At 34.8% G+C, this 18,939-nt stretch overlaps 1 protein-coding gene across 1 annotated transcript; it reads right to left on the bottom strand.

Moving 5' to 3' along the window:
• Window positions 1-600: 600 nt before the first annotated feature.
• On the bottom strand, window positions 601-18,700 carry LOC111049459. The gene is made up of 6 exons (XM_039425670.1): window positions 18,689-18,700; window positions 17,927-17,933; window positions 10,975-11,172; window positions 6,550-6,843; window positions 4,484-4,662; window positions 601-894 (listed from the first exon to the last, which is right to left on the bottom strand). The coding sequence occupies exons 1-6, from the start codon at window positions 18,698-18,700 to the stop codon at window positions 883-885; spliced, it is 702 nt and encodes a 233-aa protein (XP_039281604.1). The 3' UTR covers window positions 601-882.
• Window positions 18,701-18,939: the final 239 nt, after the last annotated feature.

The following is an 18,939-nucleotide window of genomic DNA, read 5'->3' as shown; positions in this document are numbered from 1 at the left end:
GTAAAGTACCTCATAGTTCCTGAAATTGGATAAAATAGTTGAGGTGCCTGTTTTATTGGCGAAGTTTAAAATTGTTGTTTAACGAGTACATATTATAATATCCGACAATTTGATTACATACACTACTTTCGATGCGTGTGTAGTGCGTGTATATTTTATTGACAATATTGTTCACATGACTTTTACTGGGCCGTTTGCACAGTGAAAGCTTAATTGAACTGAATATTGAATCAGCTGGTGGTGTAATCTCAAATGAATCACATTACAGCAATCGAAAACATAACATTAATTTTGATCCAGTTTAAGCTGAGATACCGTTTGAAGGTAGGCGCACACAGATCGTCATCGGACGGACGGCACGCATCGGACGATTAGATTTGATGCATTGTTTTCAATTGGAGTGCGCATACCTATAAGGATGCGGATAGGTATGCGCACTCCAATTGAAAACAATGCATCAAATTTAATCTTCCGATGCGTGCGGTCCGTCCGATGACGATCTGTGTGCGCCTACCTTAAACTGAAAACGGTTCTTAGCTTAGTTAAGCTCATATGAAGCAGATCCCAGTAATTAGAAATAGAATCATAAAATGAACTGAATAACACATTTTCAATGTTTTTTATTGATTTACTCCACAATAATAATTTACGAACACTGAATACTGTTTAGGTACATTGGTAACTTAAATTAGTTCTTCATAGGGTGGCTTCTTGTTTGCAACTTTTCCAAGCTGCATATTTTTGTACTTGACTTCAAGTAGTACTTTTGTACATATTTTTCTCCCTTTAGACTTGGCATGTGTTGGAGAAAGTAAGACATCATCTTTCCATGAATACTCTTCCAAATCATTTGTTGTTTTGTTCACTATCGCTCCAACTGCTTCATACAACTCCCTGTAAAACAAGATTCAGTTTTTAGAATGATAAATGCAAAAATATATGAAATAGGCCTAGCAGGTCTAAATGGCTGAAAAATTATCTGGTATACATATATCCTATAAAGAGCCATGATGAAATTTATGAGCGATTTACACGAGACCATTTATGTTCATCCACTATAATGTTGTAATGAAACAATCATTAGTAGTCAATTCGAATTAAATTCTATATTAAGAATAAATAATTCTATATGTAATTCTAATTCAGTCATGTGTTAAAAACTTGAAATTTCAATGGCCTCATAGGAACAGTGATTTTTCTCATTGAGGCTAAAACATCTATACATAAATTAGTAAAAACACATACTATATAGACCAGAAATAATATATTATTGAAAACACTACATGATCAGTTAAGATCAGTAGTCACGCAGGTTTCTTGGCGAAATCTGCCATATCCTCAACTGTACTGTAATAATAATATCGAGTGACCTGGCTGGCTCAGGCACTACCTTCGTAAACAGAGCCGTAGTGCATTCGTGTGACGTCAGCACACGTAGGGCTCCTACACCAATGAAAACACTAGCTGATATAGATCAGCTGAAATCAACGAATTTTTATTGGTGTAGAATCCCTACCTGTGCTGACGTCACACGAATGCACTACGGCTTTGTTTAAGGAGGTAGTGGCTCAGGTCGCAACTAATCAATTTCAGGGCCTCTGACATGATCTAACGACTGCTTTTTAGGCAGCCGGGACCAACGACTTAACGTGTCCATACGAAACACGGGAGTGGCCCGAGATAAATATCTTGCCTGGGCCGGGATTTGAACCCGAGCCTCTGAATCATAAAGCCAGCATCTGATCCACTCGACTACGGCCACTCTATCTCAACTGTACAGATACATGATAAAAGAATACATAGATAGATTATTTCTTCATTTATTTATTACTAGCCGTCAGGCTCGCTTCGCTCGCCGTATCCGTCTAGCCAGGGGGCTCCGCCCCCTGGACCCCCGACTGGATCGTCCAAGAATGAGATCAGCAGGCTCGCTTCGCTCGCCTGCATTTTTCATTTGAGCATTTTTATCATATGTTAGAACAATCCAGTCGGGGGTCCAGACTAAACGTCTGGCTAAACGGATATGGCGAGCGAAGCGAGCCTGATGGCTAGTAATATAATATTCCCAGGATTGAAGTAGCAGTGCCCAATCAATTTTTCCGCGATAAATGCATTTAAATCTTCAACTTGGTGCCAACCTAACAAAGTCAACTCAACTTAATGCCAACCTGACAAAATTATTAATTCAGTTGCCAGTTAACAACTGTTTCGAAGAGGTACTCTTATCTAGATTATAGTTCTATAGTAACATATGATATGGAAATTTCAATTATAATTGAGAGATTGGGAGAAGAAGAATATACATGCTAAAAGACGAACTTTAAACCCTTAAAAACAACCCTTAGAGTTAAAATATTGCCAAAAGATTTCTTAGTGCGCCTCTAAAGGGCCAACTGAACATACCTACCAAATTTGAACGTTTTTGGTCCGGTAGATTTTTAGTTCTGCGAGTGAGTGAGTGAGTGAGTGAGTGAGTCAGTCAGTCAGTCAGTGAGTGAGTGCCATTTCGCTTTTATATATATAGATAGTGGAATTAAAAGAACTGCCTACTTGGAGGCAGAACAGAAATCCGGAACAGAGAAAAGTATTAATACAGCTTCCACGATTTGCTGTGCTAGAGCGAAAGGCGTTCTGTAGTCTTTGGTGAGTGTTCAACTCCTCATTATACGCTTACCTAGTATACTCTCTGAAAGCACTTTATCGACTGAGTCTGTTTTTCAACTTGGCAAACGCGCTTGCTTCCATAACTCTATTCATCACTCTCATTGGTTGAACTGGTTCTCTATCTCTCTGCTCGTATATCCCTCCAAGTCAGCAGTTCTTTAACTTCACTATAATATACCGTATATATTTTTTTGTATCATGTATCAGTATAGTTGAGGATATGATTGTCAGGTTTTGCCATATGAAACCTGGGTACTGATCATGTATTTTCTATAATATATGTTCATAGTCCATAGCTTATTTTAGGGCCGGTTTCCGAGCTCGGGATTTAGCTAAGCTCTAGACTTTAAACTGCTGAGTCAGAAAATTGGCTTTTCAAAACGGGGCATAGTCGCAGAAAAATAATCTTTATTTTCTCATTTCTATAATTATTGGAAACATGTTTCCTTGACGAAATTAAACACTCCTAAATACAGAGTGTGTTAATTAGGTTTCGAGACTGATTTTTTCCTGCGTAGCGGAGCGCTTCCAGACCGGTCTCTTCAGCCTTTCGTGGTGGGGGGAGTCTCAGGCAAGCGACCGAGCACTCGTCAGTTCAGTTGCCGGCGAGACGCTGAAGTGACGCATGAAGCGTCAAGTCAATGTGTGTTTTTTCACGTCGAAAAGTCGCGACAGTGAAAATGCAGCGTTTGATCGAGCAGCGTGTGAAGATCTGTGTCAAACTTGGCAAGAACGGCCAGGAAACGTTGCAGATGATTAAGCAGGCTTACAAAGAAGACAATGTCCCGGGCCATGGTTTTTGTGTGGCACAAGCGCTTCAAAGAGGGCCGCGAAGACGATGACCGTTCTGGAAGGCCTTCAACTTCGCGGAACGACGACAATCTGGCCAAAGTGCATGATCCATAAAGAGTTTGTTCCGGCTGGACAGACTGTCAATGTACAATACTACGCGGGAGTGATCCGTCGTTTGAAGGATCGAGTCCACCGCGTCCGCCCGGAGAAGAAAAATGATTGGGTGCTGCACCACGACAACGCTCCCGTGCACACCTGCCTGACCGTCACCGAGGTTTTGGCCCGAAACAACATGGCAACGCTGCCGCAGCCACCCTACAGCCCAGACGTCGCCCCCAGTGACTTATTTTTGTTCCCCCGGATGAAGAAGGACCTGAAAGGGAAGCGGTTTGGCACCATCCAAGCGGTCGAAGCGGCTTCGACGAGGGGTTCAAACAACATTCCAGTTGAGGAGTTCCAGAAAGCCTTCGAACAGTGGAAAACTCACTGGCAGCGGTGTGTCGATTCAGAAGGAGCCTATTTTGAAGATTTTTAGCCCGCTGTACATAAATCTGCAATAAATTTCTTTTCCCGAGACCAGTCTTGAAACTTAATTAACAACCCGGTACCATAATTCAAAATAGCTGAAAATTTACACTCTTTTCTCTTTATTTTATTTTGTGTCCAATTTCCTAGTTTTTCGAAATTTAATTTAAACGTGGACTGCGACTACGCCCCGTTTTGAAAAGCCAATTTTCTGACTCCAGCTGTTTAAAGTCTAGAACTTAGCTAAATCCCAAGCTCGGAAACCGGCCCATAGTCTCTGAGAGTTAATCTTTGGTGAAAACAGAAATTTTAAACTTAACCTCACTTTGGACTATTTATGTGCCAAAATCAAGGAATTGAAGAAGTTTTGGGCAATTGCCTGTTTCTCTTTCCAAATATCGTGTTTGTGACTGTTCTAATAAATGAATAAATATATTTGTTATAGTCTTTACAGTTGTTTTAATTCTACTGAAGTAGGTATTTAATTTCAAACAGTGCTCACCAGATTGGATATGAGCGCGAGCAGAGACTTTCGGGGAGGTCGACAGACCTTCCTGTTGTGCTCCTGACAGCAGAGGTTGGGGAAGCAGTCGAGCATCGAGCGACATTCCTTCGGGAAGAGGTCGTACAGCGGTGGAGGGGGAGGGGTGCACTGCAGGTACGCCATCATGTTACGCACGGCTGCCAACACAACACAAATCGTAAATAAATTTTATTTTATTGTGATCAAACTTTTTAAAAACGATAGAGAACATCTGTGTGTAGATAGATAGATAGATTTATATTACGTCTGGTTGGCCTCAACGGCGTCAGACAAGTCAAAGTGCTAGCAAAAAGCGAGACACCATTAATTTTTCATGAAATTTATATCTAGTATATAGTTACAATTTGTCTTTGACTCTATTACAGTAGTCAAAAAAGTCCTTCAGACTATAAAAGCACTCCTCCTTTAGAAATAATTTCAAACTTCGTTTAAACTCCTTTATCGTTAATATTTCCCGCAACCGAATTGGTAGTACTTGGTAAATCTTTCTACCAAAACTATAAACTGGGTTTTTCTTCATACAAAGTCAATCTATAGCTGCGTACACATATACGCGCTTCCAACCCGCACCGAGCACGCTCTGCCCTCGTACCGCCCTCGTTCCTCCATCGAACCACAGTCGCTCCGCCCCCGCACCCATCATGAACGTTACGGAAGATGTTAGATCTTCTCGCGTTCCCCGGTCGAACCACTCTTGCTCCCCGGTCGATCATCAATCGCTCTGCTGGAGTGACGTTCGGTTGCGGAGCAGAGCGAAAGTCTGTACACACCTCTAGATTCTCAGAGAAGGTACTCTTATGCCGTGTATTATATTTATGCGTCTTGTTAATAGTCTGTAGTGAACACCTTCTAATATATACACACATTTCCAAAATATATAGACAGGGAGCACTGAGAATCTCCATTTCAATAAAATAGTCCCTACAATGTGTTTGTGGATGCAACCTCAACATAGTGCGCAATGCTTTCTTTTGACAAATGAAAATTTGCTGAAGGTTACTCTCTCTAGCTCCCCATAGGGCCACTGAATATGTAACATGTGACTCCACATATCATATTCAACGTACATATATCATAAATCACATTATTTTATAACATTTGTGTTGTAAAATGTAATCTCCTTATTGTGTCCAATAAACTTAAAAAATATTTATTATTTTACCAAAATTACGTGGATAATCTTCATTAGAGGTGAAAATTCGAAGCAAAAAAAGAGTTTGGTCTAGAACCCGCATCCTTTATGACCTTCATGAATATAGCGTGCTACTATCAATATTTGCTCCACGGTTTTACTTGGAGAAAGCTCTGTTTGGTTAGGCTTTTATTGTTGCGTAAACTTTGATTTACACATTGAATAAATTTGTTTCAATTACAAAAATTGAAATTGATTGATTAATTAAAATAAAAATAGGTATATATTCATCCTTGGTAAATTTTTAATTTCTATGAAAAATTAAGTTAATCAGTTCATTAGATCATAATAGTGGTAATGCGTCAATCGTGTATGTCCTATAACATAATACATGTATAAGCCATCTCCTTCCTTTATTATAATATTATAGTTTTAGTTTTTCTTTGAACTTTGTTATTCTGGAACGGAGAGAGTTTTGGGCTGTCAAAGCCTTTTGTTTCCAAATCTATATTAAATGTATGTTTGTATCTCTCACAATATTTATAACAACTTTCTGTGTTCTGATAAATATTTATATTTGAACGAAAACGACTTGATATTGCCAAAAACACCAATTATATACACTTTTTTTTATTTGCTCTACGGTTTTACTTGGAGAAAGCTCTGTTTAGTTGGGCTTTTATTGTTGCATAAACTTTGAATCACCCATAGAATATTTTGTTTTAATTACTAAATTAGAATTACTCAATTATATACACACTAGTTTTTTGGTTGTTATTCTATTATCTATCTCAAGTAAACTTGTTTTCATTCAATATTTATAACAATTGTGAATAACTTTATAATAAAAAATAATAGAAACCAATGAATGTTTGGCCTATTTAATACTGACGTGCAAGCAATCGACTAGTGCGACTGTGGTTGTTGACAAGTCTCTGCCAGGGGGGTTGCGGGGTGCGACAGTAGCTAGTCTGGTTACTGCTATTAGCGCCCAGAACGCCACCAACTGTAGGGGTGGCAGATCCCAGGTTCCCGCTATTAGCGCCTAGTGTGGGGGCGGCAGGGCCTCCCTCGGGGCAGCATACACGTGGCCAGCAATCGGCATCCGTCTCACAGCTCTTGACAGCCAGTGGCTCGGGGAGTCGCTCCTCGGGAGGACAGTGGCGGGGCACTATGCCTAGCAGAGCTGTCGATTCACACAAAATTAGTTGGTTCATTAAAAAAAAGACACGTGCATTTTACAATCTTTGCTCATTATTTTATTAAAATTGTTCAATAACTTGACATTACTAAATATTGTACTTTTTTTAATTACTGGGAAATTCTAAAAATCTCTTTTAAACACTACTTCTACATCCGATACTATCTAATTAAGAAACTCATCCTATAATGGTAGATAATCTATACAGCTGGAAATTACTAAGAAATTACATTTATTCTTTTGCTAATGAATTAATAATCAATATCGGGGACCGAGCTTCTCTCTGAAGTACAAAAGCATAAAAAATTAATTACAAAAGAAGAAATTATAATAATATTAATAGTTCATACAGAAACGTTCTATATGTAATCACAGTGAATTGAGACAAATTCCCAGAGGAATGCGAAAATTTCCCTCACAAAGGCCTAGTTGCACAAAAGCCGGTTAAATTTTAGTCCTGATTAATTTCACGTTAACCAAATCAGAGAAGAACATTTCAAAAAGATGGATCTACTGGAATTAATCAGGATTGAAAATAACCCGGATTTTTGCAACCGGCACTAAGTACCTGATTGAATGATTACAAAAGTTCAACAGCTGAGTCATAATTTTGAAACAGTCCCAACACACATGAGTTCACACATGAACTCGCTCACTCACTTCCATCATCAACAGACGACGAAATAATTATTATCAGCTGTTTTTCCAAAGATGGATACTAATTATCCGTTTAATGTCCTTCAGCGAGCTTTCCCAGGCATGAGACCTAGTGCAATTGAATTTTTATATTATAAACCTACTATGTTCTGAATTTCGTGAGAATCGTTAGAGCCGTTTTCGAGATCCGGTGAAATACAAACATACAAACATTTAAACATATGAACAGAAATTGCTTGTTCAATAGTATAGGATTATTGGAGGAAAATACAAATAAAATACTGTAAATCACCTCGAAGACTTCTGCTACTGCAAATATTGACAACGGGGTAAACAGCTAGATGGAAATTCGATGAGCGCTACTATTCAAAACGTATAATTTTGATAACGGTTGATAATGATTATAATTCAACAATAGGATGAATCGAGCTCAATTCAAGTTCAGGATTACGGTAGGTTATATACCCTAGTTGAATTAAAAGAGCTTCCGACTTGGAGGGATATGCGGAGCAGAGATGGAGAATCAGTTCAGCTAATTATTTATTTATTCAATTGCATAATTCGTTCATTTATTTAATAAGAGTGATGAATAGAGTTATAAAGACAAGCACGGTTGCCTAGTTGTCCAAACAGGCTCAGTCGATGCATTGCTTTCAGAGAGGAAACTGCTAGGTATGAATATCATGAGGTGTTGAAAACTCACTAAAGACTACACTCTAGCATCACTGCCGCTGTATCCCTAAAAAGTAGGGACCTTGTATTACCTAAAAAGTAGTCGTCATCTCTCATCATCATCATCCCTCTCAATCATCACCCACGCACCTAAGAGTTTATGTGTGAATCACCCTCACCCTCAGTAATATATTATCCCTACTTTTCTCCGCTCCGCATACCCCTCCATGTCGGAAGATCTTTTAATCCAAATACAGCAGTTCATATAATGTGTCAATTTGTCAATTATTGAATTGATACAAAAATGTCTTCAATTTAACAAAATGAATACAGGTACCAGTATTAACATGACTAACTTTAGAAAATCCAATCGACTACCGGCATTTTAGAACTCTGATATTTTTTATATCCTAAGGCCCAATTTACACAGAATAAGCATACGGAATTTCAAACCTCTATAAACATATTGTCCCATGCAAACAGAAGCAACTTGACACCACATCACTTCAGTGAGCATTGGCCCATATATGATTATTCAGGAGAGGCGAGGAATTGACAAAAGTCAGAGCCACGTTCGTGTCATACGCCACTTCTAATAATGAAAGTTGAATGTCTTATTCAAATCAATCGAATACATTTTTATTCAATGACAACATTTACATAACAAATTCCGTTACACAAATGATATAGCAGATCATTGAATACAATACTGTTTGTTTAAGAAAATTCTTATCTGCAAACAGGATTGAAATACATTAAATTTAAAACTCAACTAAAAATGCTTAAAATTAAAATACTTATCTGAATTAGTCTGAATTGGGATTCTGAAATGTCTAATACCAATGATGTCTAATGACAATAAAATTGTATTAATTGTCTCTTTTCTGTAAAGGGCTACTTGTAATAATCAAATCAAATCAAATCAAATGGTTCTTTATTTTGACATCAATAGGCTACAATAATTTGAAACAAAACAATTTTCAAATCATGAACAGTAAATAACTATTACAGCATCACATAATTTTTTCACATTGCAATATAAATAAAAACATTATTCAAAATTGTATACTAATCTAACAAGATGTCAAATAAAAGGAATACTACTTGCTTAATTATTAAAATTGTTTGCAAGTAGGAGTAACTTACATGAAAAAAAGTTTCTCAATTGCTGCAGCATTCACACACCACTCACGCATTAGAATAATATTTCATGTGTTACTAAAATTGAAGTTAACCAATGACAGTGAACAAACTCTCAATATTTTCAGAAGGAGAAGAAAGGAGCCACTTGAAAATTTGTTTTTCCTACAGTTACGTTGAAAAGTGGCCATTGCTGCACTGATTACAGAACGCAAAGAATCACTTTTCCGCTATAGTGCGGGAAAATTTTTTCTGCACTCCAGATTTGCAACATGGCAACGCAAAATACTTAGTAGGTTTACTTATATGGAGCAACAGTGCAGCAAAATCAAAATGAAGTTGGTAACAGTGACTGGGCCGCTATAGTGAGCAGAGGTGCAACGGAGCACAACGAGCAAATTATTAAGTATATATTATAACCAACGACAACATTTTTATTCAATTTGACAATAAATTAAGGTTTTTATCAATAATAAAATTACACAGAAACACATTTGATGCATTTCAGGCAATTTTACCCATAATTACCCACTTTTCATATTCAATGGTAACTGTAGGAAAAACTTAATGTGAAATACGTGCGCAAAGTTCCTCTGCTGCACTCAAGAAACCATTCCGCCCTCGCCTACGGCTCGGGCGTAAACGTTTCTTTCGGTGCAGCAAACTGTCACTTTGCGCACTAGTTGTACAAATAACTATTTTAAATTAATGAATACTGTTAACATCTTTTATATAATCAGGCGTATTATTGAACACCTTAGGACTAAGAAAGACAAAAGATTTTTGAAAAAAGGTGTTGTAAGCTTTAGGAGGCCTTAGAAGATTATTTGTTGCACTTCTTGTGCTATATAAGTGATTGCCCACATACAATTGCCTTCCACGATCTCCTGATTGGATAAAGAATGAAGATAAAACTTCAAAAAAATAAATGTAGCGCAATGGTAAAAAATTAAACATTTGGAAAATTGGGAATGAGTGCTCGGTTCTCCTCACACCTTCCATGACTCGAAAAATGGATTTTTGGATGGAGATTAACGGCTTTAAGTGGGTTTTATAAATGTGGAGCCCCAACATGATATTCCATAGTTCAACTTGGAATCCACAAGAGTGCAATGAAGTTGTCTTAAAAAAGGTTGAGGCAGAAGTTTTCTAAGGAAATGAAATTTTATTGAAAGTATTAGTAGATAAATTTTCAAATACAGTAATGGATATGACAAGACCAAGTGAGCTTCTCATCTACTAATATACCAAGATATATTTTAAAGAGTCAGATTGCGTAACTACTTCCCAATCACAATTAGTTTGATTGCACGTATAATTATGAACTTTTAGTGCTGATTGGAATTGCCAAGTTGTAGTCAGAGTGAAAAGTAAGTATTTTGTTTTGGATACATTGAGGGAGTGACCAAATATGAATAGAAATAAAAATAAAAATCTCAGTACCGTTTTTTGAATTTTTTTATCACAACATGTTTCAACATTCAACTTTATATCACTTGAAAATGGCATCAATGTTGAAACGTGTTGTGAAAAAATAATTCAAAAAAGGATACTGAGATTTTTATTTTTATTTTTATTTGTATTTGTATTAATTAATCAAATTATTCATTTATTCATTCTGTGTGAATTGGGCCCAGAAATACTTACGTGTATGTGTGACGGTGACATGATTCCTGGCGGCTGGTTTGACACAAACCCTCTTGCCGGGGGTGTTGGGAGTGGGACAACACAACTGGTCCAGTATCTCACAATCGGAGTGAGTTCTACACAACACCGCTCCCTCGTAGCTACTGCTGTCCTGCTGACTCAGCAGATCTTGGCATGGGTCTTCGTTCACATCATTCACTGCAAAGCATAAAAAACAAATCGAATTATAAAAAAATAATCAATGATAACATAAAAGATATTACACAACATGAACTTGATGGTATGATCACATTGGTTGCACGTATGTGCGAATGTAGGTGAGATAATGCATGACAATCAAGTGTGCCGATGAGAAACAAAATCTGGAAAATCACACAGATTTTACAGAGTCTACAATTTACAGAGTAAAAATCTGTTTTTCAGTAACAAAAATTACAGAGACAGAGACAATGATTTCAGAGTCTAAGAGTTACAGAATTTTACAGATTCAGCTCTTTACAGAGCTAAATCTGTAGAGAGCAATATTCCACTCACACTGAACGCGTGCACTTGCTGGTGGTGTTCAATGTGAGCAGCTACAAGCAAGTCTTAACGTATTTCTATGGTTCTTTCCAGATTTTGTTTCTCATTTACGTGCATCATCAAACGTGCATTTACACATACTTCCATCCAATGTAATCATAACCTGAGAGAAAAAATCTGGTGTGGCGCACTCACACAACTTTCTTTGCCGTTATGAAAATTGATCACCTGACGCTAGTGTTCCCGCGCATCTCAGGTCTACTATTCAGCAAAGTTAGTAGACAGAAGGTTGGTCACTCATCTATAGTATTTTCGTTGAAATGCAATTGGAGTGGGGGAACTGCAGCCGTGACGTAGACTGTAGTACAGAGTAGGCAGAATATCGCATTCTTGAAAATCATATGGTGTCGTATAGTCAAATTATATAACACAAACATTTTCTGACATGCAAGCTTTCTGTTTCTGCTTTACAATAATTATTAAAACATTTGAATAATACAAGCATTTTGCCATATAAAAGCAAAAACCCCACCTCCTAACCTTCCCTTTCAAACCCTTGAGGTTTCTTCATCTTCTAGGTCGTGTTTATATTTTGTAGTTTGGCTATACATCAGCTTGTGAATTTCGGGGATGAGATATTTTGATTCTCGTAGAACATGTGCTCGATACCAGCATGTGTTCAGTGCATTTACAATGAATGAAATTCATCGGATTTATCGGGATCGGTTTATTGCGATGCATTGGTTTATCAAGATTTTTTAAGGGTTAATCTGAAATTATAATAGTATAACATTGTCTACTAACGCTTTTCCAGCTTATTAACTTTTTCGTGTCACGTTTTTAGATTCATGAAAAACTTTCAACTTCATTTTATTCATAAAAGTTGAATGAACTTGAAATATTTAACAACATCATTAGAATCGGTGATTCATTCGCTATAAGTATGGAGAATTTTAAAGTTCTAGGTCAATCTTGAGGAGATTAAACGAAAATATATTTGAAGATACAGTGAATAAACTGTATGCTCAGTGTGGTTACTCTAGAACATTTTTACTACACGTGACGTCACGCTGGCGTTCCCCCCACCACTTTGAATCATACACCTGTGAGTGATCAACCTTTTGTCTACTAACGTTGACTATTCAGTGATTTGAGCCAGCTGGTGACAGGGTAATAACGCTGGAGACACTCATGAGGTTTGCTATCGAATGATTTAATAGAATCAACAATAATTTGCAATTGAATAATCACATTTTCTCGAATTTAAAGCTTATTTTCAATTTTAGGTGAAAATGTTACTGAACATTAATTGTAGAGATTTTCATGCTCAATCTACTCCACTTGATTTTTTTCGTTTCAATTGTATCTGAAGCCTGATAATTGGGAATCTATCTGCATTGATGGGGTGAAGCTCCTGAAATTTTTACAGATATGGGACTTGTGGCAGTTGATAGAGCTTATCGATGACTATTTTAGGTATGAATTTGATCAAAATCGTTGGAGCCGTTTTCGAGAAAATTGCTAAAAACCCTGTTTTTGACAACATTTTCGCCATTTTAGCCGCCATTTTGAATTGCATCAGATCGAAATTGTTCGTGTCGGATACTTATATCGTGAGGACCTTAAGTTCCAAATTTCAAGTCATTCCATTAATTGGGAGATGAGCACGTAGATGTTTTCAAAAAAGGTTCAATGAACATATTCAGGCTTTAAATTCAAAAAATACTACTCAAAAATCAGCGTTTGCTGAACATTTAATTGAGAATAATCATAATTATATCAATATAAATTCTAATATGAAAATATTAAGCATTGGTAGTGAAAGTAATAAATTGAATGTAAAAGAAGAGTTTTATATCAATAAAACTGCAAAATTGAATAGGAATAATTTAATAAATATAATCCAATTTGACTTAAATAATCCTATTTTTGATAAAATTAAAAATGAATAAATAAAATTAAAATTTTAAAATATAAATTTAATAACTTTTACCATAGATAATTAGTCATATGAATTTAATCATATGTCAGTTTTATAACAGTTATTGAATTTTATTTATTTATTTATTTTAGAACCTGAGGATGGTTTTTAAAAACCGAAACTAGTCGTGTTCAAATATTTTAAGTTTTTATAATAAACAAGGGTGCTACAAGTTATATTTGTTTTATTAATTTAAAAGCAGCCCATTTCAATAAGTGTTTTGGGAGATGAGATATCGTGTACACAGACGCACATACACTCATACACACACACACACACATACAGACCAATACCCAAAAACCACTTTTTTGGACTCAGGGGACCTTGAAACGTATAGAAATTTAGAAATTGGGGTACCTTAATTTTTATCGGAAAGCAATACTTTCCTTACCTATGGTAATAGGGCAAGGAAAGTAAAAATGGATGGAATTAGGCTTATATAAAGTGATAACATTATAAAGTCATTGGAAATTATCAAAATGTTTTACACCTTCCTCCAAAGTAGCTGTGATTCAAGTCATATTTGTATATCATAATAATAATATATGATACTAATAGCTGATTCTTGAGATATTAATTATATCTCAGATATAATATATTGTAATATTACAATTTTCTCGATTAAAATCGAACCTTCAATTCGATATTCAAAATATCAATAAAACTTGATAGCAAATATCGGTGTAATCGATATGCGGACTTAACATTTTACCGTGAATTTATCAGATACACTAGTGTTGAATAACCTACATTAATGATAAAGTTCTTTTTCTGAATAAACACATAATTCTAAACAACATAAAGGATTATTTCAGGTGTTTCTCTCAGGAGTCTCTCTCAAGAAAAGATGGCTACTGGCTAGAGTTGAATTACTTTAGTCCTCTTGAAATTTTTCTGTTTAAGTGAAGTTTAAAATGTTTTAATTGAGATCTGAATAATTTTATTATTTTCTAAATTTGTGTTGAATGTTTTGTGTAATTTTGAAGTCTGTAGCCAAACAAATGAGTTCAATATTTTGTTATTATTTATGTAAGAAGTTCTGATCATATTTTGATTCAATCGTTGTTTTTTACAATTTTCCATTTATCAAGTTTTTTTCTCTTTTTCAACTAGATTACAAGTTTTTGTACTCATTGTATTTTTTTGTCATTTTCTTCTTTTTCTTATACATTAATTTTCCTATTAATATATTTCTTATTATTATCAATAATATTATAACAATTTTTTCCTTTTTTTAATCTCAATATTGTATTGTACAAATAATATATAAAGGAGACAGATTTAGGGTGACCCCCGTTGTCTCCATTTATGAATGAATAAATAAATAAATAAATTATAATTATAATATGAAGAGATAAGTATTTTAGCTTGTAAGAATTTTCTGTTTAAGTATCAAATGATTTTGTTCAGTAAATTTTCGTTGTAAATTGCCCAATTTTTATGAAAATTATAATTTGATTTTCTCTGAACTGGACTTCTTATTTATAGGCATTAAATCCATTCATGATTTATCAAGATGTTAGCATAATTGGAACAGAAGACTTTCCTTGGGTGATAGGTGGAATACTATCAAACCTTTTGGACAAATTTGGTAGCATGCCAATATTCAACAATAAATTATATCTTATAATAATTTGATGATACATTTCCATAATAATTGGGATAAAATTTTCTATGGTAGTTAATTATATTTATTCATAGTCTATATAACAATTTAAGGAGTTGAAAAAAGATAGAACTATCTGTTTCAAGGTAGGAGATTCTGCCGTCTTTCAGGGGAAAAGAGCTTGTTCTCTTTTTTATTACTGTATCTCAATGTAGAACATTTAAAAGTAAATTAATAAAAACAATATAAGAATCTTGAAGTACCCTTTAATTTTTAAATACTTTAAAATAGTTCAACAGTAGTTGAAATTGGATGAACATTAGTTTAACTATTCTAAAGTTTTTAAAAAATAAAGGGTACTTCAAGATTTTTATATTGTTTTTATTAATTTAAAAAGAAGCCCAAGTAAATGAAGTGTTTTCAACATTTTAAAGCTATTTTCATGGAAAATTCAAAAGTAGTGTATCTTATAGTATTATTAAAATATGGACTCCTTACGGTATTTGTTTTTTAATCAACATTTCAATCTTTTTTGTATGAATATTTTTTTTTTCAATCAATTTCTAATGATTAATGAGAACTCTTCAATTGACTCACCATGAAATTTTGTTTTCATCTTATTTTCCAATTGGATTTCTTTTTCTTTAAATTTCTTCAATTTTGAATATTTTTAATTGAAGAGACTTTCATTTCATTTCATTTATTCATAGACAATAGATACAATACAGGTAAAAACAACAGGCATTCGAACAAAACTGCTTTAAACCTTAATTTGGAATACACAGTCTAGAGTTATCATTAATCATTAGAAATTGGTTGAAACCTATAATAGATAAGAAGAGAAATTATAAAAATATTGATAGAGTGCAGTAATTAATTAAAATGCAGTAAAATATGAAAAGAGTGCAATGTTGACTTGAAATGGTACAATAAACATGAACTTCTATTAAATTTGATCAAGTCTTTTTGTTTTCCATATAAATATAATAGAATATTCAATTAATTTGAAATATACAAGGTTTTTGGAAATTTTGCATTTGAAGGATAATATATAAAAGGAAAAAGGAGCCTCCTTCATACGCCAATATTAGAGTAAGAATCAGACTATAGAATTATTCATCATAAATAAGCTGACAAGTTATTACACAGATGTGTGGAGAAGCCAGTCTATTGCTGTATTTCCATAAGGTCTATAGTTCCAATCAGGCACTTGTGAATGAGAATACTGCTTGAGGTCTACTGCTCACAGAACTACTAGTAATAAAGGATGGTCAGGACCTATGTATGTTCCAGAATAGTAATAATATATTACGTATGAATAGTCCAGATAATCATTGTATCGTCTATAAACATACGAGATTAGCTCTTTATCCTCTTGATCCTAAATGTTAATAATAGCAGATTCAAATTGTTTTCTTTTGTTGCTTTTTATTAGCAAAGCTTGTTGCTTCACAAAATAGCATTTAGTTCCAGTAGCCAACGGCAGAGAGCGTAACGCATAATTTTACAATGTCTTTTTATACCTATGTAATATGCAATGGCTAAATTGCATTCACTAATAGTTCATATCTGTATACAAAATTGCTATGTAAAACAGTTCTTATATCCTTTACTGTGTACATGACCATATAGAACAATATGTAGCAAGTGCTTCACAGTGTTAATGTACTGAACATTTTTGACGTAATGTTGGAACGTTATTATTATTATTATTATTATTATTATTATTATTATTATTATTTTATTGATTCAATGATACAAAATTATTATTTAAAATAATTTGGGGAGGATCAACAGGCACAGCCCAAAACTGTTCCTCCCCCGAATTTTGATTCATTAAAATAGTTGTGAACATTGGCAATAAATTGAAGTTGGCAAATTCTAGAAAAGTGTACTTTCTTGTATGGTGTGAAAGTGCCTTTTCTATTACCTATATTCTAGATTATATTCAAATAGGAAGCAAAATTACATAATCTAACAAAAGATCAAGTTTTAAGCAGAATAAACTCTTTAGTAGAATAATATAATCTTCATGAGATCAATATTATCATTTTTTGATGCTGGCTTTATGATTCAGAGGCCCGGGTTCAAATCCCTGCCCGGGCAAGATATTTATCTCGGGCCACTCCCGTTTTTCGGACGGACACGTTAAGCCGTCGGTCCCGGCTGCCTAAAAAGCAGTCGTTAGGTCATGTCAGAGGCCCTGAAATTGATCAGTTGCGACCTGAAAACTCTGACACCAGACCTGAGCCAGCCATGTCACTCGATATTATTATTATAATAATTATTATGTAAACCCTCCTATTCAATATTATCAAATTTGAATTACCTATTGTTTTGATATCTAAATCAAAATATCGCAAGCAAAATAATCTATGTCTGAAACGTGGAGAATCTCTGTATTATTTGTGTAATTCCATTCATTAATTGAAATTTAGAGCTGATTTAGGTTGATTTTTTAGAGCTATATGCTAAGAGCGACCTGAAAATCGTATTATAAAAATGTGGTTTTCAGGCTACTCTTATGGGTATGGTAGATACAATATGACAACATCAATGAGAATAAATTTAATATAATAAATAAATAAATTGATTATCTTTCATGGTTAACACCTAGTTGAACTACCTAGCATGACAAATATCATCATAATTCATTGAATTGATTGAGTTATAGTAGGCCTAATATATTAGCCTATACCGTTCTCTATCACCTGTGAGGCATTAAATAATTTAAATTACTGGTTCGGATACTATTAATTCTAATACATATTGAACAGTTCACTATAAAGTAGCTACAAACCACTAGGCTGTACTCTACAAGACACGATACTTCAAAACAAAACCTTGAACCTGAAATTTTCAACCTTCCAGTGTCAAGTACGGGCTATGACTAGAACGACCACCTACTGGTATTTATTCTCTTTTTTCTCCTTCTTGGTTACCACCTTCTTTTTCTTCCTCCTCCTCTTCTTCTTCTTCTTCTTCTTCTTCTTCTTCTTCTTCTTCTTCTTCTTCTTCTTCTTCTTCTTCTTTTTCTTCTTCTTCTTCGATCATAATCATCATCATCTTCTTCTTTTTATTCTTCTACTTCTTCTTCTTCTTTTTCTTCTTCATCTTCTTCTTCGATCTTCTCCTTCGATCTATTTATAGATTCTATTTAACTAAGAAGATTAAGCTTCCTAAGATGTCTGAAAACTTTTTTCAGAGAAACTGTATTATACTTGTTGTAACTTGTCTCTACTCATAACTGACAATGAAAATCATTCATGAGCACCTAAACTCAAGTTCTGTTTTGAATACTAAATGAAGAAAGAAATGTATCAAGGAAAATGGTTCTCCTCTTAATTTAAACAGAACTGACTTATCACACACCGTCAAGTTAAGCGTAATGCTCTCGGATGGGTGTTTGCTTGAGAACAGCTCTCATTCCTTCATATATGTATTTTCCGTTGTCAGTTAACATATCAGCAGTGATCATGCTATTTAGGTTTAGCCCTTACTTGCTACGATTTTACTAGTACAAATTGAGTTGATTCGGAACTACTTGTTATTGAATGGTATATCTACCCTATTCTGGAATCCCAGGCATAGCTCCTATCGCATACTTTTGGTCTCATTTGTCTAAATTAAAGTCTAAATTTGCGTATACAACCAAAGTTGTCAACAAATGTAGCCCACAATTAGTATTGTAAAAAAGTTGCCAATTTTTTCTGTAGAGAACAAGTTGCTGTTCCCAAAAGTAGAGCAACAATGGCTGTCAATTTTTTGCCCAGAGAGCGTAGTCGGTTTGACCTCCAGAGGGGGGGACCCTCTGAGAACATACTTTGTTGGCAATATTACTCTCTCAGTGTTCCCC

The sequence above is a fragment of the Nilaparvata lugens genome, chromosome 4, assembly GCF_014356525.2.
Source record: "Nilaparvata lugens isolate BPH chromosome 4, ASM1435652v1, whole genome shotgun sequence".
Lineage (NCBI taxonomy): Eukaryota > Metazoa > Arthropoda > Insecta > Hemiptera > Delphacidae > Nilaparvata > Nilaparvata lugens.
This window is presented reverse-complemented; position numbering and strand designations above follow the sequence as displayed.

Bases quoted from the DNA above. Each gene is read 5' to 3' on its own strand.
- LOC111049459 (XM_039425670.1), bottom strand. The intron at 6,844-10,974 runs GTAAGTATTTCT...GTGAATCGACAG, and splicing joins TGTCACCGTCACACATACAC to CTCTGCTAGGCATAGTGCCC. The intron at 4,663-6,549 runs GTCAGTATTAAA...TTGTGTTGGCAG, and splicing joins CACTAGTCGATTGCTTGCAC to CCGTGCGTAACATGATGGCG.